The 12072-nt window shown below is 41.1% G+C and overlaps 1 protein-coding gene across 1 annotated transcript in view; it reads left to right on the plus strand.

Annotated features, from left to right (window-relative positions):
• Positions 1-12072, plus strand: part of LOC126249020 (ATP-dependent helicase brm-like) — a 285958-nt gene that overhangs the window by 240768 nt on the left and 33118 nt on the right. The window contains exon 23 of the mRNA XM_049950621.1: positions 4445-4674. Coding sequence (XP_049806578.1) covers positions 4445-4674 — 230 coding nt within the window. The remainder of the gene's footprint in view (positions 1-4444; positions 4675-12072) is intronic.

The raw sequence follows: 12072 nt of genomic DNA on the forward strand, positions 1-12072 counted from the left end.
CTTTCTGCCACTGGGCACAAGAGAAATTACGGGACAATGACAGATTTTTTGCACGCGTTCTATTTAGCGACGAAGCATCATTCATCAACAGCGGTCATGTAAACAGGCATAATATGCACTATTGCGCAATGGAAAATCCACGATGGCTGCGACAAGTGGAACATCAGTGACCTTGGCGGGTTAATGTATGTTGCGGCATTATGGGAGGAAGGATAATTGGCCCCCATTTTATCGATGGCAATCTAAATGGTGCAATGTATGCTGATTTCCTACGTAATGTTCTACCAAAGTTACTGCAAGATGTTTCACTGCATGACAGAATGGCGATGTACTTCCAACATGATGGATGTCTGGCACATAGCTCGCATGCGGTTGAAGCGATGTTGAATAGCATATTTCATAACTGGTGGATTGGTCGTCGAAGCATCATACCATGGCCCGCACGTTCACCGGATCTGACGTCCCCGGATTTCTTTCTGTGGGGAAAGTTGAAGGATATTTGCTATCGTGATCCACTGACAATGCCTGACAACATGCGTCAGCTCATTGTCAATGCATGTGCGAACATTTCAGAAGGCAAACTACTCGCTGTTGAGAGGAATGTCGTTATGCATATTGCCAAATGCATTGAGGTTGACGGACATAATTTTGATCATTTATTGCATTAATGTGGTATTTACAGGTAATCATGTTGTAACAGCATGCGTTCTCAGAAATGATAAGTTCACAAAGGTACATGTATCACATTGGAACAACCAAAATAAAATGTTCAAACATACCAACATTCTGTATTTTAATTTAAAAACCCATCTGTTACCAACTGTTCGTCTAAAATTGTGAGTCATATGTTTGTGACTATTACAGCGCCATCTATCACAAAGCGAAAAAAGTGGTCCAACTAAAACATTCATATTTCTTTATGTACTACACAAATATGTAATAAAAATGGAGGTTCTTATTTAAAAAACGAAGTTGATATCCGTTTGACCTATTGAAGCGCCATCTAGCGGGCCAACCATAGCGCCATCTGGTTTCCCCCTTCGAGCTAGACAAGTTTCGTTCTTTGTAGTTTTCTCGTTTGACGCTTATTCCGTGAGATACTTGGCCCAGTCATGATCAATGGACTACCCTGTATATGGTGAACCCATACTGCACTGACAGAATTTTTTAGGTTGTTCAGGGACATTTTCTTAGGATTTTGGTATAAGGGGCCACGGTCTCTGGTGGCTCATTATAGGGTAATTATGTGTTAATAAATTTATACAGCTACCTTTGTTCCTGTGAAAATACCTTCATAGCAGTGAAAGAACCTGTAATATGCATTCACCAAAACATACTGTTTATTACTGTTAACATACAACTAAAAAACAAACTTGATGCAGAACTGAGCATTGTTGAATCCCAACTTGAGAGCAAATAGTAAATTGAGCATTACTGTTGTCAGCAGCAAGTGCTGTGAGTGGTTTGTTTCCAAACAAGACACACAACTTATACCGCTTACATTTGCACTGTTGAGCAGATACTTTCAGTGCAATATAGATACAAAGATAAATGAGGGTAAGAGATCAAATTAAATGCAATGACTCCATAACAAACCACCGGAAAATTTTCTTATACCAAAACATTCAGAAAGTACCCATGTCTATGTACAACTTCCAGAATTTTGTCAGTGTACAACCTACAATGTGTAGGTGCTATCCTTAATAACTTCATTGTTGATGAGACATTAAACCCAAATCGTCTTTCTTCTTTTTCCTCAGTGACTTATGTTTTACTCATTTTGGATGTATTCATACTCTGTTACTGTGATTCCTTTGTATTTAATATGATAAGTTTGCTTCGTCTACAAAGCAGATGTTATTAAGTGCATATTATTTACAAATGTTATTAAGTGCATATTATTTACAGATAAATCACAGAAAGTAATAGTTCATGACTCTTTTGAAAATGTTAAATGTGAAAAATTTCTGGGGGTGGATACCTCTTGGCCAACACAATATTCTGGAAGTTTGTTGAATAACTCTCATGTTAGTCTAGGTTTCAGACCCCTCATTTGCTGTTATTGGTCCTTGGGGCAAGTGTGGCAGACCCCTCCTGCCAGTATACGAGGTGCTATCCAAAATTTTCGGGACTGGTGCTGCCATCTGTTAAAAACCTTACCTTTGGACTATGGTCACCATCACCCTCGAAGTAGTTCCCATTCGCATGTAGACACCAGTCCCAGCACTTCTGTCACTGGTCAAACGTTTTCTGGAATTCCTGTTCTTTCCTGTTCTTTGAGGGTGTTTATCTCTGCGATGCTTATTGAATCATCTCTAGAGTGTCGAACCGACAGCCTTTGAACTTGAGTTTCAGTTTTGGGGATAGCAGTCGCAAGGTGCCAAATCTGGTGAGTACAGTTGGTGGGGCACAACCGCCATGTTGCTTTTTGCCAAAAAGGTCCTGGTTCAGCAAGGACGTGTGACAGGGCACGTTGTCGGGATGCAGCAGCCAGTTCCCTTGACGCCAAAGTTCAGGCCGTCATCGCCGCACGTTTTCATGGAGCCATCGCAAAACGTCACAGTAGTAGGCGGAATTCACTGTTTGGTTGGGTGGGACGTATTCTTTGTGGACAATTCCCTTGGTATCAAAGAAAACGATGATCATGCTCTTCACTTTGCTCTTCACCTGTCTCGCTTTTTTGGGTCTTGGAGAGCCTGGGCTCTTCCATTGGGACAATTGTTGCTTTGTCTCTGGGCCATAACTGTAAATCCAGCTCTCGTCACCAGTGATAACCCGTGGCAAGAAGGTTGGATTATCAGATGCGGTCTGATGAAGGTCCGTGCACACTTCAACATGCTGTGCCTTCTGATTGGCAGTCAAGATCCAATGGTTTGAAGTTGATCCGCACAAACCAATTGTTGAAGTTTGGCAACAATGTCTGGCATTGTGCAGCTAACAGGTCTTCCAGTGTGAGCATAATCTTCGATGTCTGTACGGCCGGCCCTGAACCGAGCATACCACTCACACACACATGCATGGCTCATGCTCTGTCCTCCAAACACTTGTTGAATCATTGCAAGGGTCTACGTAGCACTTTTGCCGAGATTCACACACAATTTGATACACATGCGCTGTTCTGTTTGCGGACCCGTTGTAAAATCGCCACACACCAAACACAGGGTATTATGGAAATCACTGTGGACACATAACACGACCTCCCAGCTGAATGCCACTCCTCACACTAACTCATCAGATATGCAGCTCTTGCCACCTAGTGGTGCAAAGATCTGCTACTCCTACTTTCCAGATGGCAGCACCAGTCCCCCAAATTTTGGGTTCCACCTCGTATTACCTAGAGGCAGAGTGTACCCTGTATGGCACGAGTGGAGCTGGTTCAGGTGCTCACAAAGGATGCCTTAAGGTGTGATCGCCAGGACTAGCTGGCAGCCTTGCATTGCAGTGATGGTTCCAGGTATACTTCTGAACATATGAGCGCAGACAGAAATGCCAACTGTGATGGGCAGTGGTTTTTCTATCTGCTTTGTAAACATTCGTAAAATACATTCAGCCATACCATTGAGGCGGGGTGAAATGGAGGTGCAGCAAAATGTTCGATTCCCTTCAGAGTGCAAAACTATAAAAAACCAGTGGGTTTAAATTGTAGTCCATTATTAGTGGCAAGAACTCGTAGATCTCAGTAGATAGAAAACTCAGTGGCTTGGGTCTTAGTGGTATTCTCCATCGTGGTCTGTTGCTTTTTGATGATATATGGGTAATGAGAAGAGGCTTTTATTAAAACCAGCCATGTAGCCATATGGAATACCCTCATGAACCTGATCTCTCGGCTGTTTAGTGTGGGCTGGTAGGCTTGGGGTCTGTACTGGCTGCTGTGTCTGACAAGCTTGCTGGTAGGCTTGGAGTCTGTACTGGCTGCTGTGTCTGACAAGCTTGGTGGTGTTTGGCCATGTGTATGATATTCTCATTGACTTACAGCCAGGTGGTTTCTCCCATCAATTTTATCATCATCATCATCATCATCAAACAACAGTGTTGATTGTCATATTATCATTACTGAAAAAAAATCATTTGTTTTTTCTGATGAGTACCTGTCATTTGTTTAAGCTAATGTGAAGAAGAGTGTGGTTTGCATTTTGAAAATATGTGTTGTTACTCGCTCTTCTAAGTTTTTACACTTCACCTTCTAGTGTGTTTGCAGAGTGACTGCCTCAGCCTTTTTAATATAGTGGTCATCCAGACATATATATCTGTTATGGCAGTTTAATTGTCCCTTTCTCAACTTCCCATTTTCTTTTGTTATATGTCTGTCTCCTGCATCATTTATGTCCTGTGTCTTATCAGATATGAGTCAAGTAAATAGAAAACTTGTAGCAGTGTAATTTTGTGAAGTGATTGGTTCATCTGTACTACATGGTATAATAATGTGAAATGTTTTCGATAACAGGCCCTGGAAGAGGATGAAGAAGATGGTGAAGAGGAACAAGCAGTACATCGATCAAACAAGAAATCACGCAAACGTCAGCGGCTTGACCTTCCGGTCTCACCAGCACCCAACATTTCGGGGGAACCTCACAAGAAACGCCGTAATCGTGATCAAGTCTCCAATTTAGAAGCAGTAAATCTGAAGTTGCAGATGAAAGAATTACTTGATGTTGTTATAGGTTATGCTGATAGGTAAGTCTTTCCTTGCTACCCAAAGAACTGGAATTTAGTTCTTGGATTTAAGTATCTGGTACAATGAGAAGTTAGACTACTGTTCATTTTCTTTTGTTTATCAACTGAAAAAATATTGCGTAGAAAAAAGAATCCCAAAAACATTTAGCTAGCTGTCTGGATCTCATTCAAGAAGCTACTTGTGCTTGGCTTCACCTTCTTTATGACAATCTTTGCTTAGTTGACATACTACCTTTGGAATAGCAGAAGGGGTGTGATTAGGAAGGTATGGATTTGTTTGTAATTAAAAGCACATTATAACCTCCCACAGACATGCATTTCTGTTGTGTTGGGCATCAAAATGATGCTTCGTTGATAGCCATTTGAGGCCCTGAAGATGAAGATGTGCTTTGAAATACGCATTGACAAATAAAATACACTATTGTAAAGACACTAGACAGGCTTTATTGTTAAGTTTACCAACAGACATTCTTGTTTTTGAACTTCGTCAAATGTTTTATTGTAAAATTTCATTGTGATACTTGTATTATAAAGTCTGATAAGTGTGGATGTGGATGTAGGTTACTCTGCCAGACAGTTGCATGAGTTATGGGTGGATGTTTCAATTAGGTGATTGTTGTGGGGACCTTGACAGTGAACTTATAGAGGCTCTCACATAAAGCTGTAGACTATGTAGAAGAGGTAAGACAATCCAGGGGGAAAATATTTATATCTAGGGACCTGAAAATGTAGCGCCTATTTTTGGTGAATTTCACGTCTATTTTTGCCAAAATTCACATGTGTGCGTCACTAACTATTGCCACCAAGAATAACTCCGAAAGTACGATAGTAGCTGAAATGTTTGTGGGACACATGTTGCAGGGGACAACGGGGGTCATAATATGATGTTGGTTTTTTTGTTGCTAGATGGGGCCGCTTCAGAGATGTGAAGGTCAACTTCGTTGTTTTTTCTTTTTTAAAATGTGGTGCTATAGTTTGATACCTATTTTCTGATAGTGGCTATTGAGACAAATCCAATGATGTGTATCAGTAAGGTCTTTGAAGGTCAACAAAGGTGGCATGACCGTCCATTTACAGAAGGTGTTCGAAGTGATGACCATGGGTTCAATGCAGTGTTGCAATCATCTTATCATGGATTGAGTTATATTCCTTATCACATCAGCACTTATTGAAGCACATGCTCTGACAATTCTCTCTCACATATCTTCAGGTGTAGTTGGAACATCTTTATAAACAATGTCTTGTATGAATCCCCACAAGAAAAAAATCCAGAAGCGTCAAGTCTGGCGAACGAGCTGGCTGTGACACATCTCCTCCGCATCCAATTCCACGTTTTTGGATAATTCTCTCTGCAACTCATTTCTAGCCATCAATGAAAAATGTATCAGACACCCATCGTGTTGATACCACATTCTGTTCCTCGTTCCTAAAGGTATTTCTTCCAATAACAGACCTAATGTTTCTTGCAGGAATGTAGTGTAATTCCTAACTTAAGATTTTCTGTAGTTCTGTCCTCCAGAATCCCCCACCATACATTCACCGACTACGGTTTTTGGTGTGCAACTTGCCGCAGCCAACATGGATTTTCAGTTGCCCAATAATGCATGTTATGCGAATTAACATTTCCATGGTTCGTGAATGTGGCCTCGTCAGTAAATAAAATCAAATGAATAAACGTGTCATCTCTCTAATCTGAATTTGAGCCCATCGGCAGAATTCAATGCAATGTATACAATCTGTACCAGTTAATTTTGGTGGAGACTGATATAGTAAGGATGATATTTATGATGATGCAAACATGAACAACACTACTATGGCTCATGCCTGATTCCCTTGATTTGATGTGAACTAACACAAGGGTCTCTAACCACAGTGGTGAGAGTACCAATTTCTGTTTCCTTGTTAGTAACTTTCCTTTGTGGGATATATTTCTGATGTGTTAAAGATGCAGTTGTTCTCAATTTATCATGCACATATTTAAATGTACATTGTGTAAGGTGAGTAAGTTGAGGATATCTTTCAGCGTAGAAGTCTCTAACTCTCACTGAATTTCATTGCCATTCTCTGTAAATGACTCACATCGATTTGTTCTTTGAAGGAATACGTCATTCACACTCGCTTGATTTGACAGTACTAGTCTTACTGTTCCTATTAGTGTTGTATTGTGAAACTGTCAGATGGTGTTTACATGTCAGTGGCATGTTAGATGGATATGTCGTATTTGGCAAATCTTTACTATTTGCACAATATACGAGAGAGATTGTCAGAGCATGTGCTTCGATAAGTGCTGAGGTGATAAGGAATACCACTCAATCCCTGATAAGAAGATTGCAGCACTGCATTGATACCTACATCTACATCTACATCTACATACATACTCCGCAATCCACCATACGGTGCGTGGCGGAGGGTACCTCGTACCACAACTAGCATCTTCTCTCCCTGTTCCACTCCCAAATAGAATGAGTGGAAAAATGACTGCCTATATGCCTCTGTACGAGCCCTAATCTCTCTTAACTTATCTTATCTTTGTGGTCTTTCCGCGAAATGTAAGTTGGCGGCAGTAAAATTGTACTGCAGTCAGCCTCAAATGCTGGTTCTCTAAATTTCCTCAGTAGCGATTCACGAAAAGAACGCCTCCTTTCCTCCAGAGACTCCCACCCGAGTTCCTGAAGCATTTCCGTAACACTCGCGCGATGATCAAACTTACCAGTAACAAATTTAGCAGCCCGCCTCTGAATTACTTCTATGTCCTCCCTCAATAGGGTCATATTATGGCCCCCGTTGTCCCATGCAAACCAAAAATAACTATATTCATACATTAGGGGAATAACTTCAGTGCAGTCTAAATACGTTGACGGATTTTGTTTTCCATTTGCTATAATGCTGAGTGCAGGCACTATAGAATAGCAGTTGGCCTTGAGTGTAAACAAACTAGAACTATGGTTGCCAGAGGGAAAAGGAGTAGTGCGGGGGAAACAAGCCCTGCCTCCCTCTTGGTCAGCAGCCAGCCTACACCTGTGTTCTGTGAAAGCAGAAATGACACTGGGTTGTAGGGATAGCTGATCCATTCTGCTGTAGTGAGGATCATAATGAAACTCAGTGTTGGACAAGGACTAGTCTCTCCATTCATTTCAAAATAAGAAAAGTAAACAATGAGCAACTCTAAACACAAAGCATTCGGCCTTTTGATGCAACCACAGTTCAAAACACCCATGCTATGTTAAGGTGTCCACATTATACAAGCTTTTGAACTTTGGCTAGCAGATAAATGTACACATTTCTTTGTTCTAATACAGTGTCCTAAGACTAAGTGCTATTTTGCATTATGAGGCACGTATCTTGTACAGACTGTACAACTGTCCACTAATATGCATGACACAAGAGCATTGAGTGCTCTGATATGTCATTGCATTTGTGCACTTCTTATTTTGCAAACACATTCTAATGCACATTATCTTTCCAAATTCATCTCTGTTAGATGATGTGGAATACCAGTAACCAAAAATTGGTACATTTTTAATATTTACATGCAGGAAATACAGCAGTTGCAAAATATCTCTGGCAAAATAGTTCATCTGGTTATAATTTGCTATGAAATAGTTTGTTAGGTAATTTTGTATTTTTGCATCTTGAGTCAGAAGTTGCATCTACTTTCATATTTATTGTCAAATGCAAATTTTTTGGCAATGAATGTTCGGGTGGCAATCAGCATTCCAATCATTTACATACTTCTATATTAGTATTTACTATAAAAATGAAAGAAAGTGCACCTCAAAATTAGTTCAGGAAGTTCATCACTATAGAAATGGTAGATCTGTTGTTTAGTGACTCGATGTGTAGTGACATCTATGAAGGAGTGAAAGTTCTGTTCTTTAGGTTAGTCAGGAGACGTTTGGCTCTCCCATTCCAGCATATCTGGGTCGTATGGCTGGTGAGGGAGACAGGAACAGTCAGGGTACACGAAAATATTATTCCATTAAGCTCGAACAACTGCAGGCGCATGCTTTCATCTCGGACACACCCTGGCATTGGCCTGTTATGTCCCCGTGTCAGTACAGTAGGCATGGCAGACATAGCTGAAGTTTACACATGATACTGGAAAGCAGTGTCTTATTTGACAATATTGATGCACTGGGTGCTGGAATGGAAGTGGCAGCCACAGCCCCGCGGCTTGGGTGGCAGCAGCCGGACAAGGACTTCTGGTGTAGTTGACAGGTGCCCAGTGATGCGGCAGATGCAGTGCTGCCCAGAGTGACGAATGCTGGGATACTACAAGGTGTCGGACCTCAGTGATGCAGAGGTAGGACCACCTCAGTTTGTGCCTTGGACCGTGAGGTGGCAGCAGCAGGATAAATCAGCAGGTGGTCTTGTGGAGACAGAAGCAAAGTAAAGGTGACATGATGGTTAGGTCATCAGGCAGCAGTTGTTAGTTCACACCCTAACCGTGTAGAAGAATGACATTAACCCCAAAACGGAGACAGATGTGTGACCCACACATGTCGATACCTGCTCAGCTGGCCTATATATGCCCAAAGGGGCCTTCTTAACACGAAAGAGGAGTACTACTGTGTACTTCAGTACTATCAATACTTCCTGAAGGCTGGTCATTGCCTGGAGAACTGGGTCCTTATTGAGGAAGCTGCCACTACTGTGGAATGCTGCATTGGCTGGCTGCGACTTATGCCCTGGAAATGGAACTGAACTTTTATCATGGCCTAATTGCTGCAGTAAAATGCTCTTACTAAAAGCCTTCCCTCTTTAAATTCGAAATAGTGCAAAATAGTGCATGTTTACAACCACCTCTACATGGAACCATATACCCCAGGAGTATTTCAGGAGGTCTTACGTAATGGGAATATCTGTTTCATTGGAACAAGTGCATTTCGGAACTCCTATGGTGCCATCCTCCAATATTGCTCTCTCTCATATTATGCTTTACCACCATTGTAGAATTTAGTAAGTGGAGAGTAGTCAGTTATTCATGCTGAGGTAAACGTAATCAGATCTGCACATGCCTGGCAGATAGAGCAGTGCTGAAAATCAGATGTCAACATTAGTGCTCATGAAGACAATCTGAATGTTTTACAACTGATTTGATATGTTTCAGTGTAGTGATAGCTTTCAAAAGGGGATGTATACTGACACAAATACAATCCACCAGGTTGTTGAAGTTTGCAGTCCAGTCTTCAGGTAGGCTCAAAGACACCATGATATCAGAAATACTTCTCTGTAACAGTGTGTGTGTGTGTGTGGGGGGGGGGGGGGATGGGTGGGCGGGTGGGTGGGTGGGTGGGTGAGCGCACGCGTGTTGCACTGTGGGTATACAAATGCGTGCCAACTACAGAGAACCTCACAGAGTTTCAAATAACAAGTGTGAAATGTTGCCAAATTATTGCTGAAAGTAACCATATCATCATTCACTTGAACTGGGATAGGGAAACCATGAAAAACCTTATTCTGGATGCCCTGCTCGAGGTTTGAGCCAAATGCAAGGCCCTGTAGCAAGAAGGGCCACAGTGTGGGTACGTGAACAGCATCAACAGTTCCACCAAGTTAACAGTGTTGTGGGAGACATTCAAGAGGCTTTAATTGCAAGTCAGGCGGTGCCATACAATTGCTGCAAGATGAATGGCCATCTCTAGACAAGCCTAAAAGATGCTTCCTAGAAAAGTGTGGAGATTTAGCGAGAATTACAGGCAACTGTTAAACAGAATTCAGTTTTCCGTAACTACAGAAATATTCCTAAAGTGAGCACATGGAGCTTCAGCTCCTTGAATTACATTCTAACTGTCCCATTTCTACACAGATTGATTCAACATTGTCTGTGGTATGTGACACAATAAGATTCATTACAGCTTGCTGTGGCAATTCAGAGCGAAGCTCAGGAAATTCTACTTAACGTTTTAAATGTACAATAAGAGGGAGGATAATTTTCTAAATTGTGGAAAGGAGCTCTTTTCTATTCCCTCACTGGAACCCAGGAGAAACAAAATCAACTTCACAAAGTATCAATCTACTGTCTTCAGTAGTTGTATAGGGAATGTCACCTTGTCTTGCTCATAGTATACAGACAATGACACTCCTTATTTGCTTTCAGTGTGGGTGCAGGAGATATATGAACAGATCCTCATACCTGAAGGGATTTAGTCTGGTCAAAGTAGAATTTGGGACTAACCCCATTTCCACCTACTGTGTAGGAGTTGCTGATCTTCCATTTAATATTAGATGACAACAGCACCTCATGTTTCAGCAAACATACAAAATGAATTCTGTACCTCCAGGCACCATGCTCCACATGCATCCATATACTCAAAAACCACAGAGTGATGTGACATCGCCGGCCGCGGTGGTCTCGCGGTTCTAGGCGCTCAGTCCGGAGCCGCGCGACTGCTACGGTCGCAGGTTCGAATCCTGCCTCGAGCATGGATGTGTGTGATGTCCTTAGGTTAGTTAGGCTTAAGTAGTTCTAAGTTCTAGGGGACTCATGACCACAGATGTTAAGTCCCATAGTGCTCAGAGCCATTTGAACCATTTGTTGATGTGACATCGTGGTAAAGATACAGAACTCATATTTGAGAAGAAAAGGGGTTCAAATCTCCATCCAGCCATCCATATTTAGATTTCTCTTGAGTTCTTAAAATCACTTGATTAGATTGCTAGAATGAGTCCTTAGAGAAACCCACAGCTATACCAGATTCATTGCCTACATTTTTGAGTAGAAACCTAACTTTGTAATTCCAATTCCCTATTATCTAACTCTCAGAGCTTGCAGCAGTTCCCACACTATACACACAGGGTCAAGACATGAATTGCTTGATAAAATATACAAAAGAAATCAAAGTCAATTGCAGTTGATTTTACTAAAATGTACTTTGTGTTTTAACCTTCCATATTCTAGACAAATGTTTACGTGTTTACTTTTATTTTAACAATTACAGTTTCAAAAGGAACCTTACTGTGTACTGTACTATAACTGAAGAAGGAACAGTTAACAGGAAGCACATTGACAGATGTGACTTGGAACCATGAAATTCTTTTCTAGCATATTTGCATAAAATTGTGAAAGCTTCAGGTAACTGTAATGATAAGAATCAAGAAGGTCTCTGCCCCTGCAGTGGGATTTTTTAATGATATCAGAGATCATAATTGTATTCCTGAGTATGAGGACACAAAGTGGTCCTTTAAAGATTCAATACTAGCTGTAAAAATAACACTTATGTGCAGATATAATCTGACAATCGTGTTCAAATCTAATCCATTTAACTTTTTACTGATCTTTTTCATTTTGTAGTCTCTAGTAAAGATGACATAGCTACTAAAAAATAAATGAATCATTATTGACATTCTCAAAACAAACATTACTTCGTTATATGGCATTTGATTTTGTCTGCTCTT

Source organism: Schistocerca nitens, chromosome 3, assembly GCF_023898315.1.
Source record: "Schistocerca nitens isolate TAMUIC-IGC-003100 chromosome 3, iqSchNite1.1, whole genome shotgun sequence".
NCBI lineage: Eukaryota > Metazoa > Arthropoda > Insecta > Orthoptera > Acrididae > Schistocerca > Schistocerca nitens.